Source organism: Hyperolius riggenbachi, chromosome 1 (genome assembly GCF_040937935.1).
Source record: "Hyperolius riggenbachi isolate aHypRig1 chromosome 1, aHypRig1.pri, whole genome shotgun sequence".
Lineage (NCBI taxonomy): Eukaryota > Metazoa > Chordata > Amphibia > Anura > Hyperoliidae > Hyperolius > Hyperolius riggenbachi.
This window is the reverse complement of record NC_090646.1, coordinates 677,079,750-677,105,547: the sequence shown is the minus strand read 5'-3', so window position 1 is coordinate 677,105,547 and position 25,798 is coordinate 677,079,750. Positions and strand designations below refer to the sequence as shown.

The 25,798-nt window shown below is 45.6% G+C and overlaps 1 protein-coding gene across 5 annotated transcripts in view; it reads right to left on the bottom strand.

The window, feature by feature from the left end:
• LOC137532532 (C4b-binding protein alpha chain-like) overlaps positions 1–25,239 on the bottom strand; it is a 732,640-nt gene extending 707,401 nt beyond the window's left edge. For all 5 annotated transcript variants that reach the window (XM_068253140.1, XM_068253166.1, XM_068253147.1 and 2 more), the window contains exon 1: positions 25,101–25,239. In XM_068253140.1, coding sequence (XP_068109241.1) covers positions 25,101–25,185 — 85 coding nt within the window. In that variant the 5' untranslated portion in view covers positions 25,186–25,239. The remainder of the gene's footprint in view (positions 1–25,100) is intronic.
• Positions 25,240–25,798: the final 559 nt, after the last annotated feature.

Below are 25,798 nucleotides of genomic sequence, written 5' to 3'. Positions count from 1 at the left end.
CACAGCAGGAGGGGGAGGGCTTGAAATGACTTCACACAGCAGACGGACTCAGCTAATCTGATTCCAGGTCAAACTTAGACTGACTCAGTCGGTCTATTTTATCACAGCTGATAGCAGAGTAATTGGGCAGAGAAGAGAGAAACTAAAAGCATGGTAGGTGTTTACTGTCATGTTCTCATTGATTTTTATGATAAAATACATGAGGGTGCTTCATCTCTGGTTCTCTTTAAGGAATGGAGATTTTTAAAGAATTTTTTTGGAATAGCTACTGGCGAGTTACGAAGGACGTATAGAAATTTGGGTAAAAAGATAATTTTAAATATATTTATTTTCCCAATAAGTGAGAGCGGTACGTTTTTCCAAGTCTGAGATTTCCTACGAAAGGCCTCAATAACCGGCTGTATATTATACCTAATATAATCATTCACAGAATGTGTTATTAGAATGCCCAGATACCTAAATTCAGTTACCCCATGTAGAGGATTAGAGGGTATAATAAGCTGGGACCCAGTCAGTGGCATGATGACAGACTTATCTTGATTGACCTTAAGGCCTGAAAATGTGCCAAAAGTTGGTCATTTAAATAGAGTAGGGTATCATCTGCATATAATGAGATCCTTTCTTCAATACATCCCACTGGGATACCTTTAATGTGTTCAGAATCTCTTATTAGAATAGCCATGGGCTCTATGGCAAGAGCAAACAGGTATGGTGAGAGTGGGCACCCTTGACGGGTACCCCTTTTAGTCAGTCATATTTAGTTTGACCAATAAAGTCGTTAATTGGGTAATCCCATCATCCCTCCTAGAGGAAACCATGCATATTATCACAATGGGCATTACCTCATATAGTTTAAACCACTCATAGATGGTAATAGGATATCAACCAATATGATCTAAAGCATCAATATTCACTTACATACACCATAAATTAGCTGCCATTTGAATAGATATTTAGTACCACTGCTGTAAGAGATAAGCATCCCATGGTAGAGTCTTAATTATACTGCAGTGATGATTATAGGAGGATTTCTAAAAGTCACCTGATATTGAACAAGAGTCACGTATATTCCATTAAAGCTATAGGGAAGTTCATATTCTACTGAAGATTAAGCAGAAGTAATTGCAAAAGATCCAGCTTCAGTGGTATAATATAGCTTTCCGCAATACGTCGCAAGGATCCTTGTCATATAAAGATGTGAAGGAGTATGAGATATAATATAATCTGTCCGACACACAGATCAAAGTGCCGTATCATTTTCAAATATATAGTGGGATGCGAAAGTTTGGGCAATCTTGTTAATCGTCATGATTTTCCTGTATGAATTGTTGGTTGTTACGATAAAAAACGTCAGTTAAATATATCATATAGGAGACACACACAGTGATATTTGAGAAGTGAAATTAAGTTTATTGGATTTACAGAAAGTGTGCAATAATTGTTTAAATAAAATTAGGCAGGTGCATAAATTTAGGCACTGTTGTCATTTTATTGATTCCAAAACCTTTAGAACTAATTATTGGAACTCAAATTGGCTTGGTAAGCTCAGTGACCTCTAAACTACATACACAAGTGAATCCAATTATGAGAAAGAGTATTTAAGGGGGTCAATTGTAAGTTTCCCTTCTCTTTTAATTTTCTCTGAAGAGTAGCAACATGGGGGTCTCAAAACAACTCTCAAATGACCTGAAGACAAGATTGTTCACCAGCTCTGGTGGTTGAGGGGAAGGATACAGAAAGCTGCCTCAGAGATTTGAGGTATGCTAAAGCACATTTGGACAAGCCAGCTTCATTTTGGAATAAGGTGCTGTGAACTGATGAAACTAAAATTGAGTTATTTGGGCATAACAAGGGGTGTTATGCATGGAGGAAAAATATCACAGCTTTCCAAGGAAAAATAAGAAAGTTCATGTACGCTCTACCCCCTGACAATCATACCAGTCGGTGCAAGATCTGTTGAGTCAGGCCAATCCAAATGAAAAGCAAGGAAAGATCCGCAGACCAGACAAGGTCGATGGAAAAAGATGATAACTTTATTGGAAATTCCACATAACACAGTGCAATAAAACCACAGGATCCTGTGGATCCTTCCTTGCTTTTTGTAACGATTGGTGTCAGCACACAGAGAGAATCTGATTATTGATGATCTGCAGAATCATCAATAATACAGATGTATACCTGATTATGGATGATCTGCAGAATCACCAATAATACAAGTATGACTAACCTCTGGACACCTAATGAAGTATAGTGTTTGGTGTAACTGTAGGCTATCTCCCGTGAGGCGGAAGACACAGGCAGCTCGGCCAGGAACCACCTGAGGGGCAGGTGGCCCTCGGCTGTGCAGGGACTATCTCCTTGAGAGAGGGAATAGAGAGCACCTGGCAACCAGTGATACCTGGAGATCAGATAATAGACTGTACTGAAGCCAGAGGATTCCAGAGGAGTAGAGGCCACTGGCTGCTAGCAGGCCGGACTCTCTGAGGAGCAGGAGTCCTAATAGCTAACTGACACTTGGTGGAATAGTGTCACAGCTAGTACAGATAGACTGAGCACTCAAGGGATGAGTGACAGCCTGGAGGGTCGGGCAGGCCAGTTCGGCAACACACGAGCAGATAAGGTACAGAGACAGAAGGCTGATTCGGTAACCGGGTACAGGCAGGGTTTGGCAACAGGTAGGCAGATATGCAGAGGTACCGAATCAGAAAGCAAGAGAGAGGTTGACAGAGCAAATAGTCATAACAGATATAAAGCACAGTCCTAGTCTGAGGTGTGAAGTCCTTGGTCTTGACACCCAGGAACTAGTCTAGATAATAACTCAGCAATGACACAGTAATCCTAAGCTTGGGTGTGAGGTCCTTGGTCTCAACACCCCGGAACTGGTCTAAAGTATAACACAGTAATGACACAGTGATCCTAAGCTTGGATGTGAGGTCCTTGGTCTCAACACCCCGGAACTGGTCTAAAGTATAACACAGTAATAATCTGGCTAAGTGTGAATTCCCAGGTCCACCTGGTTCTAACACACTGTGGTATCTGACTGAGGTCTGAGTGCTCAAAAGTATTCGCAACGGCAGACAACCAGAGACTGACCAGCAAGATCTATATATACTTCAGCGCTCCTCCGCGGTGCCCTGCGCCACTCAGCCAATCAGTAACCGCGCTGGGATCAGCTGATCGACCTGATCAGCTGTTCCCTCTCCTACTGGCATAAAGGGCTTGCCTTCTAGCGCGCATACCCCCCCCCCCCCCCCCCCCCCGGCTGCACCAAACTCACTGAATCAAATTCATTAAGTTTCTGTAACAATGTACTTATTTTTGATTTTAGTATAGGTAACAATTTTTTATCATGATTTAGTAGCATGTCAATAATAATAACAGAACAGCGTCCCAAACCTGTCTCCCACTCTTTTTTATCCTGTGGGGTTACCTCCCATGATGGGAAAATTTGGACCCTCAAGCCCCTTGGAAAAATGCCCTCACGCTTGTAGTTTTCCAAACTTTGGATATTCCACCAGAGGCGGATATATTCAGCGTGGGCATTCTTGATGTCAATGCATAACTTTTTAAAGATAGGCATTCCTTCTGGTACACTTCCTCCCACCACCAACTCCGCCTCCCCAAACACAGCATTTAGCTGGGAATTCCAACCACTTTCCAACTGAATAAGGGTATCCATGATAACCAGAGACATCAACGGTACTTGAAATTTAAGTCTATTCCTTCTTACACATATGCATACAAAAAAGGCCCCTAAAGCAATCACAGCCAGGCAGTCATCCGGCCAACACTGACAGAAACCAGTGTTTTAAGGCGTGGCCTATCCTTTTCTCCCAATAAAGATATGGACATTTTTGAAACAGTTAAAGATCTCTACCTATTCTGTCGAAGACTTACGCTCAAGAAGATGTACCACAACAATGTAGGTGATGATCGGACAAGACAATTAGTGGACCTACCAGAGGCGATTGATAGACAGGTCTTCAATGACTTGATGGAACTTTTGGGTGAAAATGAAGCTTCTGGTGAAGATGTGTCAGCCTCAGATAAACGAGTGGGTAAGTTTAGACCTCAGTCTGTTTTCATGCCTAATTTTTCTTCATGCCCGGCGGTAAAAGTGTTCTTTGACCTACTCACTAGGGACATCGAGGGTTTGAGGGGTAATAAATACTGCAGAGACAACTTAACCAGGGAGGAACGGACAGCACTTAATGATCTATCCAGATGTGAAGGGATTATCATACGCGAGGCTGACAAAGGCGGTAATGTGGTGTTGTGGTCGACTGAGGATTATGTAAAAGAGGCAATGAAACAACTGAGAACTCACAAATTCTATAAAAGTTTGAGAACTAATCCAGGTCAAGTATTTAAACGAGAACTTGACTTGTTTCTGGATGATGCCAAAGAGGGGGGTATTATCTCACAACGTGAGAAACTATTCTTAACAGTACAGAAACCCCCACCTTTTATTTACTTCCCAAAGTACACAAAAATCGTACTCAACCACCCGGTAGACCTATAGTCTCGGGGATTGGCAGCCTTATTGAAAAATCATGTACCTTTTTGGATTTCTTTTTACAGGAACATGTCATTACACTGGATTCGTATATCCGTGACTCGCTGGATCTGATTACAAAATTAAATCATCTCTCTGTTCCAACAGGTACTTTACTAATATCCCTCGATGTGGAGGCTCTTTATACCAACATCGACCACAGGGACGCCTGCAACGCAGTTTGCTACTTTCTCTCGACAACCACACAAATGAGATCTGAGTTCAACGATTTCCTTGTCTCTCTTCTGGAATTTGTCCTCAAGCATAATTACTTCACCTTTGATAGTAAGTACTACTTACAGGTACACGGCATTTCCATGGGGGCTAAGTGTGCTCCGGCAGTAGCTAACCTCTTTTTAGGTTGGTGGGAACGAGAAATAGTGTGGGGCCCAGCTTTTGACAGATTTCATGGTCATGTGATTGGGTGGTTTCGTTTTATAGACGACATCCTGTTGTTGTGGGATGGTCCAAAACAACTGGCACTTGATTTTATCTCAGCATTAGGCAGAAATGAACATAATATTATTCTAACTTCCCACATATCGGAAAATGCCTTGAACTTCCTAGATTTGCATTTGTATCTTACAGGTTCTGGACAGATTGGAAGCAAATTATACAGGAAAGAAACGGCGGTCAATGGCCTACTGCACTACAGTTCCTTCCACACTAAGGCTCTTAAAGACAATATACCAGTGGGACAGTTTTTGTGATTAAAAAGAAATTGCTCAGATGAAATGGATTTCAAATTACAAGCAGAGGATTTAAAAGAAAGATTCAGGCAGAGAGGATACCCTAAAAGGATCATACGGAGGGCATATAATAGAGCATTGAATTCAAACAGAGAAGGTCTGTTATATGGTAAGAAGAAAACAAAGCAACGGGATGTGGTAAGATTCTGCACTCCATACAATAATAGTTGGCAGGGACTACACTCGATTCTGGCTAAACATTGGGCGGTGTTGAAGAATGACCCAGTAGTGACACAATACTTGACTCCCAGACCTTCAATTACTGCCAAACGGGCAACAAACCTGAAAGACCGTTTATGTAGGAGCCACTTTCAAAGGAACAGCTGGAAACGACCTAGTGTCAGTGGGAGCTACCCGTGTGGCCGTTGTAACATCTGCCGGATGATGCAACCTAGGAAATTTATTATTAGTCCTCGGAATGGATTTAAGCATTATATCAAGGATTACATCAATTGTCAAACGGTGGGGGTTGTATACCTATTATGCTGCCCCTGTAACAAGTGGTATGTTGGACAGACTAAGAATGCCCTAAAAACCAGAATACAAAAGCACATGTCAACCATCCGTTTAGCTCAGAGAGATGCTGCCGATGGCAAGGTACTTACCTCGGTGGCAGAACACGCCCTTAGGGCACATGGGGGTACAACTGAAGGTTGGTGGGTCTGTGGACTAACTCATGTCACTTTGTCTTCCAGGGGTGGAGATATCATTCAGGCACTGCTTCGACAAGAGACCCGGTGGATCTATGAACTCGATACCAGATTTCCGGTGGGTTTAAATGATGATTTTACATTTTTGGGATACCTCCACTGATCTAGGGTGTCTGTCTGTGTGTGGTATGGATCTTTTTCCTACCTTTTGACACAATTTGATCTTAGTGCGTGTCTATCACTCTGGATTATCACATTATCACCTTTCAGGCTATTCCAATCCCTGCATAGCTATTAGTTTGGGTGCATGTTTATCACGTTGATGGTGATGTGCACAATGGCACCTTGGTGGGTCTTGGTGAGTGACCCCTCTTGAATAGTGCTTACATCGGGGGTGGTGCCTCTTGCTTGTCTGAAAATAATTAATTGAAACATGTTTGTGTATGTATACTTGTATACATATTTACTTTAATTTTAGAATTTTGCTGCTGACATTGTTATCGCTAGTAACCTGCTGCTTTATTCCCATTAGTGACACCTGCATACTGGTATATGGGATTATACTTTGATATTTATGTGAGGATGGTAATATCTTTTTCCCCCTGTCTTTATAGTTTTACGCCCTGGCTCTTACTGGTTGGATATCAGATCATACTGGGTTCTGGGATCGAGATGACAGGCCAAAATCTCTTTTGAAGATATCTGGACTGCACACATGGGAAGCAATTGATCCTTCCATTGAAGATACGAGTGTTCTGATTTTTAACACAATGATTGTTGCTCTGCTGTGCGGGGTGTTCGGTATATACTGTTGTGTTATGTGTTATTGTGCGCCATTAGATATCCTAGGTGCACTGCCCCTCTAACTGTGTGTCATAAATATGCATCTGCCTGGCTCAATTATGGTACTGTTTCTGTGAAAACATCCTTTGGTTGTAATTCTATCTGTGTATGATTAGGTGTGTTATACAGTTCGATTTCCTATTGTTCCATTCTTAATAATGTCGGAGCATTGTCTCCACTCTTGATTATATGTATAACAGAGATGATTATGTGACATAAGGTTTTATATATTTTTTCCTTTTCCGCTCATCTCTCCAATGTGCTTACTCTCTTCTATGTATTATGCGCACGCGCGCTTATCACTATTGTTTACTAGTGTTGCTATGACTACGCTTCCCCCGACTTTACTTTACTCTTATGGGACGGGAGGTGCGCACCAAGTGAGCGCGACCTTTGCGTTCCATCGTACGTGGCCACGTACGCATTGACCTGCTCGACCCGCCCCTTCCGGTGACTGACTTCCTTTATATACGGGGGACGCTGTGGCGTTCATTATGCCCGGTAGAAGCCGCGTCAAGCGGCGAATCGCGAAGGCACACCTCAGGTAGACGCTACCCTTCCTCCTCCAGCTCCTGCACCTTGGTGAGTCCTACTGTATGCACCTTTGTTTTCCGTGGATTACGGATTTTCATCCACTTGGCACATTGTCTCCTTTCTTTGCACATTCTGCATCCCCTTGGTGGGACTGCTTCTTTACCACATTTCTTGTCACTTTTCATGCACTCACGCACTTTGTAGTGCCCTGCATATACAGCGTTTTTGCACACAGCACTTGGCACTTTCTTACCCAGGTTCTTTACCTCATGAACTATTTTGGCTGTGAGTGAAGGGTTGGGCTGGATTTATTTATGCATATCAGCATTATTGTACACATTTATAGCCATTTGGCTTGATTTATTGTGTCTACCTGGTGTTCATTGTTTTAATTGTTTTTATCCATTTTTTGCATTATTATTAAATAAAGCTCATGATTTATACTTCATTAATTGTGTGGTGCGGTCTCTCAGGATTCACCTTTGTTGTTGCTTGATTACTTGTGTAGAATCCATTTCTGCACACACTGATTCATATTGATTTATATTTATTAGATACCTTTCTGAGCTCTACTATTTTTGTATTGGTGCTGCCCAAACAATTGTTGTGTCCAACTTCCCACCAGGCTTCCCAGGATGTGAGTCATGAAATTCTTTCTTTAATTCTTCCGCATGCATGCGACAATCTGGCACCCAAGTTCTTTCCTCTACACCATATCCTTTCCAGTGGACCAGATACTGCACAGAATTCTGCACTAATCGAGAGTCCAGAATCTTTTTAATCTCATATTCAGGTTGATCATCAACCATCACAGGGGGGGGGAGAGGAATCCACGTGCCCTGCCGGCTTCAACAGAGACACATGGAATGATCTCACATCTCGCATGCTGGCTGGGAGATCAATTGCATAAGTGACATTATTAATTTTTCTGGTCACTGGGAATGGTCCTATGAATCTAGGACCCAGTTTGGGTGACAGTTGCTTCAGGGCCAAATGCCGAGTGGACACCCAGACCAAGTCTCCCAGAGAAAATTTTCACTCTACAGACCACCTCTTGTCTGCCTGTTTTTTCTGGGTCTGGAAAGCTTTCCCCAAGTTCCTCTTAACCATTCCCCAAATCTGCTTCAACGCCTTCTGCCAATCCTCCAAGGCTGGGAATGGTGTAGACGCCACAGGCAACGGGGCAAACTTGGGTGATCTTCCTGACACTACCTGGAATGGGGAAAATCCTGAGGAGGAACTTTTCAGGTTGTTGTGCGCAAATTCCACAAACGGCAAAAATGTTACCCAATCGGACTGAGCATCTGCAACATAACATCTGAGAAATTGTTCTAGAGACTGGTTAACTCTCTCGGTCTGACCATTGGTCTGTGGGTGGTAGCCTGATGAGAATGCAAGGTCCATATCCAGCTGATGGCAAAAAGCTTTCCAAAACTTAGATACAAATTGGACTCCCCGATCTGACACTACATTTTCCGGAATGCCATGTAGCCGGAAAACGTGCTGGATGAAGAGATCAGCCAATTCCTGAGCTGAGGGGAGTCCTTTCAATGGAACGAAATGAGCCATCTTACTGAATCTGTCTACTACCACCCAAATGACCGTCTTGCCCTCAGACCTGGGGAGTTCTCATACAAAATCCATGGACAAATGAGTTCACTTGGCACTGGTAGGGATTGTAAAGTACCAGCAAGAGCCTGGCGAGAAGGGTTACTCCTAGCACACACTGCACATTCTCTTACAAACTCCTTACAATCTGTTGCCAACGTAGGCCACCAAGCACATCTGGCCAGTAAATCCTGAGTTCTGGTGGCCCCGGGATGACCAGCAGTTTTGTGGGAATGAAACAGATGTAGGAGTTGCAGACGAAAAGGCAGTGGTACAAACATAACCCCATCGGGCTTCCACTCTGGAACATCCTGTTGGTAGGGACTCAGAGTGACTGTCCAATCCTTCCAGGTCTCAGTGGCTGCCAAAACTACCTTCTGAGGTAAAATGGTCTCAGGGGCTGAGGGCTGTACTGTCTCGGGCTCGAAACACCTGGACAAGGCGTCGGCCTTGATGTCTTTACTACCAGGAGTATACGTAATTACAAATCTGAATCTTGAAAAGAACAAAGACCACCGGGCCTGACGAGGGCTAAGTCTCTTGGCGCCCTCTATGTACTCCAGATTTTTATGATCTGTATAAACTGTGATAGTATGTTCTGCACCTTCTAACCAATGTCGCCATTCTTCAAAAGCTAACTTGATAGCTAAAAGCTCCCGGTTGCCTATATCGTAGTTTTTCTCTGCGGGTGAAAACCTACGAGAGAAGTAGGCGCATGGGTGGAGTTTGCCCTGCAAACCCGATTGCTGAGACAATACAGCCCCCACCCAGGCATCAACCTCCACGATAAAGGGGAAGGCGACATCCACATATCTTAATATGGGTGCAGAACAGAACAGTTTTTTCAGTGTAGAGAAGGCAGAATGTGCCTCTGCTGACCAGTGGTAAGTATCAGCCCCCTTCTTGGTGAGACTGGTGAGAAGCGAGACCACTGAAGAGTACCCCTTTATAAACCTCCTGTAGTAGTTGGCAAAGCCCAAAAATCTTTGGAGCGCCTTCAGTCCCACAGGCTGAGGCCACTCCAAAACAGCCGAAACCTTTCCAGGATCCATGGAGAGGCCAGACGTAGAGATAATGTACCCCAAGAAAGCAACAGAGGTTACTTCGAAAAGACATTTCTCTAATTTAGCGTAAAGCAGATTCTGTCTTAACTTCCCTAGGACAAACTTAACATGTTTTCGATGTTCCAAGAGATTGGACGAGAAGATCAGTATATCGTCCAGATATACTAAGACGAACTTCCCCAACACCTCCCTGAATACCTCATTAATCAACTCCTGGAAAACGGCCGGGGCGTTACACAACCCGAAGGGCCAGGGGCGCCTCTAGCCATTTTGTCACTCCAGGCAAAAAAACCTTTGCGCGGCCCCACCCCCATGGTGCCCACCCTTCCCCCATGAAAATAATCATAATGCGGCAGCGTTTCAACAGGAAATAATCGTAATGCAGCAGCGTTTCACCAGAAAATGATCGTAATGCGGCAATGACAGAAGGAGGCACAAAGGGACAGAAGGAGGCACACAGGGGGACAGAATGAGGCACAATTGGTGACAGAAGAGATGCAGAGGACAGAAGGAGGCACAGGAGGACATAAGGAGGTACACAGAGGGGCAGCAGGAGGTACAGGGGGACAGAAAAAGGCATGAGGGCCAGAAGGAGGCACAAAAGAGGACAGAAGGAGGCACAAAGTGGAGCAGAAGGAGGCACAAAGTGGAGCAGAAGGAGGCACAATGTGGGCAGATTGAGGCACAAAGGGGGACAAAAGGAGGCACAGGGGACTGAAGGAGGTACAAAAGGGGACAGAAGGAGGCACCAAAGGGACAAGAGGCGGCACAATGGGGGACAGGAGGTGGCAGAGGGGGATGTAAGGAGGCACAGGGAGACAGAAGGAGGCAGAGGGTGACAGAAAGTGCCACAGGGAAACAGCAGAAGGCACAAAGGGGCACAGAAGGAGGCATAAGAAGGAGACAGAAAAAAGCACAAAGGGGGGCAGAAGTAAGCACAGGGCGACAGTAGGAGACACAAAGGGGGACAGAAGTATGAACAAAGGGGGACAGGAGGTGGCACAAAAGGGGGACAGAAGATGGTAGAGGGGGATGTAAGGAGGTACAGGGAGACAGAAGGAGGCAGAGGGTGACAGAAAGCGCCACAGGGAGACAGCAGAAGGCACAAAGGGGAACAGAAGGAGGCATAAGGGGACAGAGGAAGGCACAGGGGACAGAGTTGGCACATGGGGACTGAAGAGGCTCATGGAGACAGAAGGAGGCACAAAGGGAGACAGGAGGCGGCACGGGAGGACAGAAGGAGGCAGAGTTGGATTGAAGGAGGAATTGGGGGGGGGAGGGGTAGCACAAGGGCACAAATAAAGGCAAAGGGGTCATAAAGAGGCACAGGGGGACAGAAGGAGGCAGAAATGGGCACAAAGGAGGCAGAGGTGGCACAGAGAGACTGAAGGAGGCACATGGAGACAGAAGGAGGCACAAAGGGAGACAGAAGGACAAAAAGGGGGTCAGACATGGCACAAGGAGACAGAAGGAGGCACAAAAGGGACAGAAGGTGGCACAAAGGGGGAAAGAAGGATGCACAAGGCACAGAGGTGGCAGCTGCCTGCTTACGCTAAGATGCAGCAGAAGCAAGTAATAGAAAACCCACGATGGGTGGGGCTTAATTTGAGGGCGGGGCTTAATCCAGAAACATGGCGCCCCCCAGGACCAATGGCACTCTAGGCAATGGCCTGTACTGTCTATGCCTAGAGGTGCCCCTGCGAAGGGCATCACCAGGTACTCGTAGTGCCCGTCGGGTGTGTTAAAGGCCGTCTTCCATTTGTCACCATCCCTAATTCGAACTAGGTTGTATGCGCCTCTCAAATCCAGTTTAGAGAAAATCTTGGCGTTGGTAACCTGAGTGAACAAATCGTCAATCAAAGGCAAAGAGTAACGATTTTTCACTGTAATCTTGTTTAAGCCTCGATAATCAATGCAGGGACGAAGGCCTCCATCCTTTTGTTTTACAAAAAAGAATCCTGCCCCTGCTGGTAAACGAGAGGGACGGATGAAACCCTTGGCCAAGTTTTCTTTGATGTATTCCTGCATTGCCAGTTTCTCAGGCCCAGATAGATTATAGAGGTGACCCCTAGGGGGCATACAACCAGATCTTAAATCGATGGGACAGTCGAAGGTACGGTGGGGGGGGGGGGGAGTTTATCTGCTGATTTGGGACAGAATACGTCAGCAAATTCTGCGTATTGAGGTGGCACACCTTTAACCTGAATCTTGGTGTTACTCACGGTTACTTTCGCTAAACAGTGATGATGACAATGGGTAGACCAGCTCGTTAGCTGACCTGAAGCCCAATCTATCTGAGGGGAGTGAAGTTGTAACCATGGCATGCCAAGAATAATGGTGGAGGTTGCCATACGCAGGACCAGAAACTGTAGACTCTCTTTATGTAGCACACCAACACTGAACATCAACTCCGGGGTTCGCGATAAGGGATGTCTACTTTGCAGAGGAGAGTCATCTACCGCAGTGACCAAAACCTGTTGGTCTAACGGAAGTATGGGAACCCCCAAATTCTTTGCAAACTCATAATCTATAAAGTTAGCCGCTGAACCAGAGTCTATAAAAGCTTCAGTGGGGACAGTCTGACCCTCCCATGTGACGGAACAGGGAAGGAGCAGACGATTATTGTTTAGAGGTAATAACTGCGCGCCTAGGGTATTACCTCTGACTACACCTAGGCGGCAGCGTTTCACGACTTTTTAGGACAATTCTGTACCTTATGACCCTCCTCTGCACAGTACAAACAGAGCTGTTCTGTTTTCCTGCGATTCTTTTCCACCCGTGTCAATTTTGACTGTCCAATTTGCATTGGCTTTGGCGGGTGGAGGAGAGGCGTAGGAGACATATCTCTTACAGTGTTCTTACCACGGGTTTGTTTCTGATAGCGTAAACGGCGATCAAGCCGTACTGCTAAAGAGATTGCCTCATCAATAGATTTCGGTTCAGGGTGTCCCATCATCAAATCAGAGACTGCGTCTGATAGCCCTGATAGAAAACAGTCTAATAACGCAAATGTCCCCCACCTAGCTGACACAGCCCACTTCCTAAACTCAGCTGCGTAGACCTCTACTGGGTCCTTACCCTGACGCAAAGTCTTAAGCTTCCGCTCAGCAGTAGAAGCAATGTCCGGATTATCGTAAATTATGGCCATGGCCTTAAAAAATTCCTCAACTGATGTCAAAGCCTCATGCCCTGCCTGAAGGCTATATGCCCATGTTTGAGAATCCCCTGACAAAAGGGTCTTAATAAACGTAATTCTCTGTGCCTCATTTCCTGATAAATTGGGTCTTAACTCAAAATACGACATTACTCGATTTCTAAAGTTCTGAAAGTCAGATCTATGACCAGAAAACCTTTCGGGTACAGACATACGCAAGTCTGTAACTAGAGGAGATCGCACTGTATTCACAGCCGTCTGAAGGACCTGTATGGACCCAGACAAAGCAGTAATCTGGGTCTGGTGACCGTCCAACACCCTGATGAAATTCTCCACCGAGGTGGTGAGTGCATCAAGACGGCTGTTGAGTGCGTCCATTTTGTTTTTCAGGTCTGCCATTCTGTATCGATTGGTGTCAGCACACAGAGAGAATCTGATCATTGATGATCTGCAGAATCATCAATAATACAGATGTATACCTGATTATGGATGATCTGCAGAATCACCAATAATACAAGTATGACTAACCTCTGGACACCTAATGAAGTGTAAGTGTTTGGTGTAACTGTAGGCTATCTCCCGTGAGGCGGGAGACACAGGCAGCTCGGCCAGGCACCACCTGGGGAGCAGGTGGCCCTCGGCTGTGCAGGGACTATCTCCTTGAGAGAGGGAATAGAGAGCACCTGGCAACCAGTGATACTTGGTGATCAGATAATAGACTGTACTGCAGCCAGAGGATTCCAGAGGAGTAGAGGCCACTGGCTGCTAGCAGGCTGGACTCTGAGGAGCAGGAGTCCTAATAGCTAACTGACACTTGGTGGAATAGTGTCACAGCTAGTACAGATAGACTGAGCACTCAAGGGATGAGTGACAGCCTGGAGGGTCGGGCAGGCCAGGTCGGCAACACACGAGCAGATAAGGTACAGAGACAGAAGGCTGATTCGGTAACCGGGTACAGGCAGGGTTTGGCAACAGGTAGGCAGATATGCAGAGGTACCGAATCAGAAAGCAAGAGAGAGGTTGACAGAGCAAATAGTCATAACAGATATAAAGCACAGTCCTAGTCTGAGGTGTGAGGTCCGTGGTCTTGACACCCAGGAACTAGTCTAGATAATAACTCAGCAATGACACAGTAATCCTAAGCTTGGGTGTGAGGTCCTTGGTCTCAACACCCCGGAACTGGTCTAAAGTATAACACAGTAATGACACAGTGATCCTAAACTTGGATGTGAGGTCCTTGGTCTCAACACCCCGGAACTGGTCTAAAGTTTAACACAGTAATGACACAGTGATCCTAAGCTTGGATGTGAGGTCCTTGGTCTCAACACCCCGGAACTGGTCTAAAGTATAACACAGTAATAATATGGCTAAGTGTGAATTCCCAGATCCACCTGGTTCTAACACACTGTGGGATCTGACTGAGGTCTGAGTGCTCACACGTAAGTATTCGCAACGGCAGACAACCAGAGACTGACCAGCAAGATCTATATATACTGCAGCGCTCCTCCGCGCCGCCCTGTGCCACTCAGCCAATCAGTAACTGCGCTGGGATCAGCTGATCGACCTGATCAGCTGATCCCTCTCCTACTGGCATAAAGGGCTTGCCTTCTAGCGCGCGTGCGCGTAGCTCTCCATCTGTGCGCACTAGAAGGCCCAGGCAAACCAGACGCATGCTGCTGTGCGGAAACCGCCGGTCTGAATGCAGAGACAGCCGCCCCGCTGCCAGACCGCGCGGCGGCATCTCCGCAATCCATTACACTTTTCATTCCAAGGAAAACACCTGCTATCTACAGTAAAATATGGTGGTGGTTCCATCATGCTGTTGGGCCGTGTGGCCAGTGCAGGGACTGGGAATCTTGTCAAAGTTGAGGGACGAATGGATTCCACTCAGTATCTGGAGACCAATGTCCAGGAATCAGTGACAAAGCTGAAGCTGCGCCGGGGCTGGATCTTTCAACAAGATGACAATCCTAAACACTGCTCAAAATACACTAAGGCATTCATGCAGAGGAACAAGTACAATGTTCTGGAATGGCCATCTCAGTCCCCAGACCAGAATATAATTGAAAATCTGTGGTGTGAGTTGAAGAGACTCTGTAACAAAATTTTCAGCCTTATTTCTTCTATCCTATAAGTTCCTATACCTGTTCTAATGTGCTCTGGATTACTGCAGCCTTTCCTAGTTGCACAGTGGCTGTATTATCTCTGTTATCTAATCAAATCTTCTTTCCACTGACGGCTTTGTTGGGCTCAGGTAGGAATGTGCTGTCTGCTGTTATAGGCAGAAGCTATATCACAAGCCATGTCTTTTGTTTGTAAACACTGTCTAAAACTGGCAATTACAAGCCAGGATTGCAGCAGGGAGTGGCAGAAACAGCACAGAGGGGCCCAGGAGAACATAATGAATAGAATGGTATGCTCTTTATTGTAAGAATTTTAGAGTACAGATTCTCTTTAAAGAGAGCTGTCCATGCTCGGAAGCCATCAAACCTGAATGAACTAGAGATGTTTTGCAAAGAGGAATGGTCCAAAATACCTTCAACCAGAATCCAGACTCTCATTGGAACCTACAGGAAGCGTTTAGAGGCTGTAATTTCTGCAAAAGGTGGACCTACTAAATATTGATTTAATTTATTTTTTGTGCTGCCCAAATTTATGCACCTGCCTAATTTTGTTTAACCAGTTCGGCCTATCTGGACGAGCTTCCTCGTCCAGATAGGCACTGCTGCTGCCGCCGCCTCGTGCGCGCGATCGGGCGCGCCCCCGCGCGCGCTCCCGCTGCCCGCCGCTAGCCCCCCGATCAGTGAATGGGAATATAATTCCCATTCACCGATCTATCTTCCCCGCAGAAATACCGACGCTTTCTCTCCAGAGAGCGTGGTATTTCTGCCCCCAGGAAACATTTCCCCTACTTTTAAGTTCCTAGATGCGAAATCGTTCGCATCTAGGACTTTTTTCACTGTGGCCATCTTGTGGCCGAATAGTAAACTGCACCACAATTCATTTTTAATTAAAAAAAATAAATATTTTACATTTAAAATTAACAGTTTCCCTCCCACACCAAAAATTACCCACATACACTTTTTTTATTAAAAATAAAAATAAAAAATACAATTAAAAAAAAACAAAAACAACATAAATAGTTACCCAAGGGTCTGAACTTTTTAAATATGCATGTCAAGAGAATATGTTATTATATTATTTAAAATTATAAGCTTATAAACAGTGATGGACGCAAATTGAAAAAATGCACCTTTATTTCTAAATGAAATATTGGCACCTTAAATTGTGATAGGGACATCGTTTAAATGGTGTAATAAGCGGGACAGATGGGCAAATAAAATACATGAGTTTTAATTATGCTAGCGTATATTAATTTCAAACTATAATGGCCAAAAACTGAGAAATAATGATTTTTTTTCATTTCTTTCTTAATCTTCCTGTTAAAATAGATTTAGAAAAAAATAATTCTTAGCAAAATGTAGCACCCAAAGAAAGCCTAATTAGTGGCGAAAAAAACAAGATATAGATCAATTCATTGTGATGAGTAGCAATAAAGTTATAGGCGAATGAATGGGAGGTGAACGTTGCTCGGATGCATGAGATTTTCGGACTGCGGTGCTGAACCGGTTAAACAATTATTGGACACTTTCTGTAAATCCAATAAACTTCATTTCAAAATTCTCAAATATCACTGAGTGTGTCTCCCATATGATATATTTAACTGACATTTTTTATCGTGACAACCAATGATTTATACAAATCATGACGATTAACAAGGTTGCCCAAACTTTTGCATCCCACTGTATTCCATTAAAGCTATACAAATAGATTCTGCTTTGATTACCCCTCTAAAATCCCTTGGGATTCTCAAGAAAACAAGGCGGGGTAAGAGGGGAAGACGTGCAGGCACCCATAACTCGAAGCCAGAGCAATCCTCACATATCTATAAATTAGCTGTATAAGTAAAGGACCCAGATAACAGAGATAGCTGCCACACTCCTGATTACAACCCCCAGCCAGGAGCTAGGAACACAGGCTTCAAAGTTAAGGCAAACAACATTAAAGCAGTACTCTGCAATGCCAGGTCCATAAACAACAAAACAGCAGTTATTCATGATCTAATAGAGGCTTCAGATCTAGCTTTAATTACAGAGACATGGTTGGATCAGAACTCAGGACCCACTCTTGCGGCTGCGGTACCAGACAATTACTCAGTTCTACACTGCGAAAGACAAAACCGCAAGGGAGGAGGATTAGCTCTGTGCTTCAAATCCAGTTTGAATATTAAACCCCTCACTGTAGCCCCCACCAACTCTTTTGAATGTCTGGCAGCCGAACTCTCAGCTGAGAAAAAAATAAACATACTGCTTGTCTACCGACCCCCTGATGGTGGCTCAGCTTTTCTCAAGGAAATAGCAGAACTTGTATCTTGCATAACACTGAAACACCCTAAGTGGATAATTCTGGGAGACTTTAACACATGGGTCGATACACACACCTCCCAATTAGGAACTGAGCTACTTCTCTCCATGAATGAACTGGGCTTCTCTCAAGCCGTCAACCTCCCTACCCACAAAAAAGGACACACTTTGGACCTCATTTTCCATTCAGAACTCCTAATATCCAATGTGGAAATTGATCCAGTACTTTGGTCAGACCACCACACTGTCCACTTCTCCTTTACAGCACCGGCTACAAAACACCAAGTGAAAGAACTAATAAAATATCATTCCTTGAAAGGTTTGACACCCCAACACCTTCAGAACAGCCTCAATCTAGGCGGACTGACAGATCACAACTTAGGCCTTGAATCCATGGTCCTTAAATATAACCACGATGTCTCAGCCACTTTTGACGCCATAGCTCCCTTAAAGATTAAACGTTCCGCACCATTACATCATGCTCGCTGGTTTGACAACTCTATAAAGGAACTAAAGAAACAGGGACGCAGACTGGAACGAAGGTGGCGCAAACACCAGTCCCCTGATGACAAACTTTCCCTAATTGTTCACCTGAAAAAATATCAAACGGCGATTAACAAAAAGAAGTCCTTATTCCTGTCTCACGAAATTGCAAATGCAGCCAACAGACCTGCCCAACTCTTCCGCACGGTTGACAGTCTCTGCAATCCATCTTGCAGGAAATCCAGCATCAGACCTTCACAGGAACTGTGCGAGAAATTTGCCCACTTCTTCTCAGACAAAGTCTCCTCCATACGATCTGCCATTAAATTCACAGCCCAAGAAACCCATGCAGAGCCATATAACAGGGGCAAAAATAGCCTAACACCATGGTCTGATTTTAAGGTAATCACTGAAAAAGACATCTTGGATATCCTCTCAAATCTTCGCCAGACTACCTGCGATCTGGACCCTGGCCCCACTAAGTTCTTGCTGAAATGCCCTGAACTATTTACACCGGCATTCCACAAAATAGTCAACGGTTCCTTACAAGAAGGGTGGTTTCCCTCTACTCTGAAAGAAGCAATCGTCAGGCCACTACTCAAAAAACCATCCTTAGACCCAGATGCTCTAAACAGCTACAGACCTGTCTCTAACTTCCCCTTTTTTGGGAAAAGTTATAGAAAAGGCTGTCTACCTCCAACTTGAAGCCAGGCTTTCCAGAAACAACATCCTTGACCCTTTTCAATCTGGCTTCAGGAAATATCACAGCTGTGAAACAGCCCTCACCCAGATTTGCAATGATCTGCTCATTGCAAGAGACAAGGGTCAATGTTCCATCCTGATTTTGCTCGACCTCTCAGCGGCTTTTGACACAGTCGATCATGAAATCTTGCTCAACAGGCTACAAGAGTGCTGTGGCATAGATGGCATTGTTCTCCAGTGGTTCAACTCCTTCCTGGCTGGCAGAACACAAAGGGTAGCCTTAGGGCCCTTCCTCTCCAACCCTGTACCACTAAAATACGGTGTACCTCAGGGCGCAATATTATGCCCTTTACTTTTCACCATATACCTGCTGCCACAGAAATCATACAAAAACATGGCCTGACATATCATTGCTATGCTGATGACACCCAGCTATATTTGTCATTCAAACCTGGCATCACAGACCCTACTCCACAAATAAACGCATGCTTAGCTGAGCTTCAGGAGTGGATGAATATTAATTGGCTAAAACTTAATGCTGACAAAACTGAGGTTCTTGTTATCGAGGGCCAGGGCTCAACAGCAAAGCAGCCCCAGTCTCAACCAACACCGCTAAGGATAGGGAGCTCAGACCTGAACAACTCAGACTGTGTGCGCAGCCTGGGAGTACTGATTGATGGGAAATTAAGCTTCAGGAATCAAATCTCAGCTGTCGTGAAACATTCCTTCTTTCATCTAAGGAATATTGCAAGGATTAAACACCTAATTCCTTCAGAGGATCTTCCAACCCTAGTCCATGCCTTCGTCACATCAAGGTTAGACTACTGCAACGCCCTCTACACAGGCCTGCATAAGAAAGACTTACGCCGCCTGCAATTAGTACAGAATGCCGCCGCAAGGCCATTAACGAGCCAACCCCGCCGTTGCCACATAACACCAACCCTGAGCTCACTCCACTGGCTACCGATAAAATGGAGAATTCTGTTTAAGATTGGCTTACTGACATTCAAATCCTTGCACAATCTGGGCCCTGGATACCTGAAGGATTTGTTGCAACTGCATCACACCCCCCACAATCTTAGATCAAAAGGACGTAACACCTTGGTCACCCCCAGAGTCCAGCTCAAAACTTTTGGAGACAGAGCCTTTTGTCATGCTGCCCCTACACTTTGGAACTCCCTGCCACACCCAATCAGGACAGCTCCATCCCTGGAAGCATTTAAGTCTAAACTGAAAACCTACCTCTTTAGTCTGGCATTCATGAACATCTGACTATCTCCTCTGTAACACAACCCAGCAGGGGCGTAGCAATAGGGGGTGCAGCGGTAGCGACCACATCGGGGCCCTTGGGCCAGAGGGGCCCCATAGGGCCCTCCCTCAACTACAGTATTAGCTCTCTATTGGTCCTGTGCTCATAATAATCACTTCTATAGATACTTTGAATAGTGGTAATCATTAATACACTGTTCCCCACCCCCTTCTTGCACCTCTGACACTGTAGTTGCCATTGGCAGGTTTTGGGGCGGCGTATCAGTTGTTATGTATAGAGTGCTTGGGGCCCCATTGTAAAACTTGCATCGGGGCCCACAGCTCCTTAGCTACACCACTGCAACCCAGCCTGCAACCCTGTATTAATCTGAGACACAACTATGCGCTTTGAGTACTATGGGAGAAAAGCGCTTTACAAATGTTATTGTATTGTATTGTATTGTATTGTATTGTATAGGAAAGTTCATATTCTACTGTAGAGTAAGCAGAAGTAATTGCAAAAGTAATTGCAAAATTGAAAAAGTAATTGCGGTGTTATTGCCTTTGGGGATCATAAAACATTATTTTCAATTAATTTTCGTTTTTGTTTGTGTATTTTTCGTCCTGATGTCCACAGTACAGGAACTCTATTGGTCATTAGCTCCCTGTTCTAGAATTGTAATATATTATTCGACCACAAGATGTCACCAATGTTCACCTAGCCTAATATAATAGTCAATGGCCTCAATTCACTAAACTTAACTCCTGTCTTTAATACCTCTTCTGAGCTGTTTTACAGTTATCACAATTATATCACCATGGTGATAACTGTAAAACAGCTCAGAAGAGTTATTAAAGACAGGAGTTAGGCTTAGTGAATTGAGGCCATTGTCTTATAGTCTTATTTTTGCTCACTGGATGGCACTAATCTGGCAAATGTCCAAATGCTGATACTATAAGAGAGGTATGCGCATGTACTCATGACGTTGCACGTTCTGAGGAAGACCCACGGGCGGGTCGAAACGCATAAACATCACGCCACGCTTCTGGCTTGTAGTCGCCATGTTTGGATTATGACGGTTATCGCTTGCTGTTACCGTCTTTTCTACTACCGCTGCTTTCCACCGCCATCTTAGAGAGACATTCTATGCATTGCATCAGTGGATCCCACACTATCCAGGACTGTTTCATCTTCAAGACGGCAGATAAGTTATATTGTTATGGTCAGGGCCGGCCCGCCCATGAGGCGGGGTGAAACTTTTGCCTCAGGCGGCAAACTTTTAGGGGCGGCATCCGCCCATCCGTGGGTACGGCCGCTGAGCTGGAGGGGTAGCGGGCAGGACGGGGGTATTGGGCCTAGCGGTGGGGAGGGGGGTCGGACCCCCCCTCCCTCACCTGGGTCCCCCGATCTGCGCTCCCCTCCAGCTTTAAATAGTGAGTAAGCAGCCGACAGTAAGAGGCACGGGCGAGGGATCACTCACCTCTTCCTCGTTCCAGCGTGCGCTCCACTGACGTCACTTCCTGCAACGCCGCCCACTGTATTGTAAGTGGCCGGCGTTGCAGGAAGTGACGTCAGTGGTGCGCACGCTGGAACGAGGAAGAGGTGAGTGATCCCCCGCCTGTGCCTCTTACTGTTGGCTGCCTACTCACTATTTAAAGCTGGAGGGGAGAGCAGATCGGGGGACCCAGGTGAGGGAGGGGGGGTCCGACCCCCCTCCCCACCGCTAGGCCCAATACCCCCGTCCTGCCCGCTACCCCTCCAGCTCGGCGGCCCCCCACGGGGGCGGCAATTTTTTCAAAATTTGCCTCAGGCGGCAAAAAGTCTAGGGCCGGCCCTGGTTATGGTGTATAACGCTGTGCAGACTGTGGCTTGTCTGTGGTCTGCTACACAAGCCTTGATGGGTGCTTATGACTTCCATCAATCATTGGATCATCATATTCTGCACTAGGCTGAATTATACGAGCTGCATCCAATCAATCTTATTATACAGGGCAACGTATGGTTACCACGTTGTGACAGTGTTTTTCTAGTGATGCGTCTTTCTGAATGTCATGTACTAGATGAAATGGGATAAATGAGCTTAAAAATTTACGCTTAAAGTACGGAGAATGGCTTTGCACTTTGACTCACACTTGGTGTACAAATTTACGCTATAAGTGTGGAAAATGATACTGCCCTTTGATCTGTGTGCCGGACAATATTATGTCTCATACACCTTCACATCTTTATACGACAAGGATCCTTGCAACGTATTGCTGAAAGCTATATTATACCACTGAAGTTGGAACCAGCCATCCTACCTGCTTTTGAAAACAAAGAAAACCCTGAAAACCCCCATGAGAACATGGGCTAGTTTAAAACCTCTCAGTTCTGTAAGATTTGTAACTGCCTACTTTTTTCACTTTCAGTAGTCCTTTAAGGCTAAGTATGGGTGACACTAGGGGTTAAGTAGTTAGGTAGGGGTTAATACTTCACTAAAGGGGGGAATCCGTTTTTTTAGTGGGACTGTCACTTTAATCAACTTAAAAAAAACGTTTAAACTTTTGTTTGTTTGTTTCAATGAATGATTGCCACAGCAGCAATCATTCAATTTCAAAAGCGGTGTTGCCTGAGGCAAGCTTGTGAGGATTCTGCCCTCCCCCATAGGTAGCATAATTTTCCCCCAGTATAGGTAGCCTGGAGGGGGTAGCAGCGGGCACAGTGGTGGGGGGGGGGGGGGGTACTTCTGAGGGCGGCATTGCAGGAAGTGATGTGAGCCGTGGAACGCAGCGCAGGATCCAGGTATTAGGTGAGTCATTGTGCCCCCTGCTGCCTGGCCGAACATAATTACATTTTGAGCAAATTGCTGGAGGGGGAGAGCGGACCAGGTGAGGGGGGTCCAACCCCCCTCCCCACTGCTGTGCCTGCTGCTCCCCCTTCCTGGCTGCTCCCCCCCCCACCCACGGCCAGGTGGGCGCTGCCCCCTCCCCCACTTCCGCCACCTGAGGAACCTGCCTCAACCTGCCTCATGGGTGCCCAGGACTGGCAAGGGTGGTGGCTTTTATGGCAGGTCTCACGTCCTGGAATCTACAGGAGGACCAATTAGGTTGTAAGACTCATGTGCAAAAATCTTCTTAAAGCAGTGAAGGAGGCCGTCTTGACCATCCAAGGAGTTATGCTAGTATTTGTGTTGTCTTAAAAAAAGAGAGAGTTTACTGTACTGTATTTTAAGTTAACTATTATCATATAATTGTATATTATATACTATATTGTGCACTGTACATGGTACACACATATCCACACTACACAAACAAACATACACACTATACACACCAACACATACACTGCACACACACACAGGCATATACGCACATACAGTGGCATATAGCAATAGGGGTTGCCGAATTAGCGACCGCATCGGGGTCCTTGGACCAGAGGGGCCCCATGGGGCCCTTCCTCAACCGAAGTATTAGCTGTTTATTGGTCCTGTATGTGGTAATAATCACTTCTATAGATACTTTGAATGGTAGTAATTATTAACCACCCTGGCGTTCTGATTAAATCGCCAGGGTGGCTGCGGGAGGGTTTTTTTTAAATAAAAAAAAAACTATTTCATGCAGCCAACTGAAAGTTGGCTGCATGAAAGCCCACTAGAGGGCGCTCCGGAGGCGATCTTCCGATCGCCTCCGGCGCCCAGAATAAACAAGGAAGGCCGCAATGAGCGGCCTTCCTTGTTTCGCTTATATCGTCGCCATAGCGACGAGCGGAGTGACGTCATCGACGTCAGCCGACGTCCTGACGTCAGCCGCCTCCGATCCAGCCCTTAGCGCTGGCCGGAACTTTTTGTTCCGGCTACGCTGGGCTCAGGCGGCTAGGGGGGCCCTCTTTCGCCGCTGCTCGCGGCGAATCGCCGCAGAGCGGCGGCGATCAGGCAGCACACGCGGCTGGCAAAGTGCCGGCTGCGTGTGCTGCTTTTTATTTCGTTAAAATCGGCCCAGCAGGGCCTGAGCGGCAGCCGCTGGCGGTGTTGGACGAGCTGAGCTCGTCCAGACCGCTCAGCTGGTTAACACACTGTTCCCCATCCCCTTCTTGCACCTCTAATACTGTGGATGACCTTGGCAAGTTTTGTTGCGCCATATCCAATGTTACATATAAGTGCTTGGAGGTGGGGGGCCCCATGTAAAACTTGCACTGGGGCCCATAGCCCCATAGCTACGCCACTGCGCACATACATTCTCTGTACACACACAAACACACACTGTACATACTATAGACATGTACACATATACAACATACACACACGTACGGTACAGAGACACACAAACTACACACACACACACACAGCACACACAGCACACACACATTGTACACACAAATATACAGGCTCACAGTACAAACACCACCTAAAAGCACACATTTAATGTAAACACCCATATAATCTGTACACACACAGAAAATCCATCTGAGATTTTGGTCACGAGTCTTGGCTGTTATCCTAGGTACACACCATACAATTGTCTGGCAGATTTAACTGCCAGATCGATTATTTCCAACATGTCCGATCTGAATTTTGACCAATTTTTCAATTTTCCAATCATTTTGTATTTTTTTTTTTCGATCGATTTTCATTCAGTTCTATGAAAATTGATTTAAAAAAAGATCGAAAAAACGACAAAAAAAAAAAAATCGGAAAATCGAAAAATGGATCAAAATTCAAATCGGACATTTTGGAAATAATCGATCTGGCAGGTAAATCTGCCAGAAATTTGTATGGTGTGTACCTAGAATTAGACACGGAAGATAAAGGCTCAGCTCCATGGACTTTGAGCAGTCACTTTGAGCAGAGCTCAGTCAGCACATATTTGTCATGTGATACCCTAGTAATACTAACCCTTCACAGGCGTACAGGGAGGGGAGGAGACCCCACTCTCCCTGCTTATATCATCATAGTATAGAGGGGTCACCAGTCACTGTACCCTCCACATCCAGCAGTCACAGGAGGAGAGGAAGCAGCTGCAGGATGAGATACTCATCTCTCCATCATCTGTAATGCCCCATATTTAGTGTTCATCAGTAACAGAATGAGTAACAGACATCTCTCCTTACCTGTAGTCTGAGCAGAGACATGGCTGCTTCCCAGTCTATAGAGCAGACATATAGCAATCATCAGGAGAGACCACCGAGCAGACATGGCAGCCGGACCCCCAGCCGCAGGCAGCCGGACTCCCAGCCACAGGCAGTGTGCACAGTGATATGTCACCCTCTATTCTGTACATCAGGCTGTGACAGAGGAAGTGGCTTCCCCAGAGCAATGTCAGCAAAATGATTATTCTTCCTCTTTTGTTGTAAAAACACAAATAGCTCACACTGCCTGGTACACACCATTCAATTTCTCATCAGACAGACGGGTCAAATGGATTTCTGACAGTTCCAACTTGACTTCTGATCGATTCCTCATCATGTTTATACAACAACTGATCAGAAAAACAATAGGAAATCAGATGGGACCTGTCAGAAATAATCGATTCGATCAATCGGATGCGAAATTGCATGGTGTGTACCAGGCATTAGGCCTTACTGGAGTACAATGTTATCACACCCCCCTAGTGGCCGGACCGCTCAATGCCTTCCAATCTATTTCTACACAAACCTTTCAACCTCGTGGATGCAATCGATGGGCTGAAACCGCTGAAACCGCTGAAACTGGACAGGCTAAGAGAAATTGTGAGCTACAGAAACAAAAACGACACACACTATGTCAGGCCCAGTGCACACCAAAAACCTCTAGCAGATCCGCAAAACAC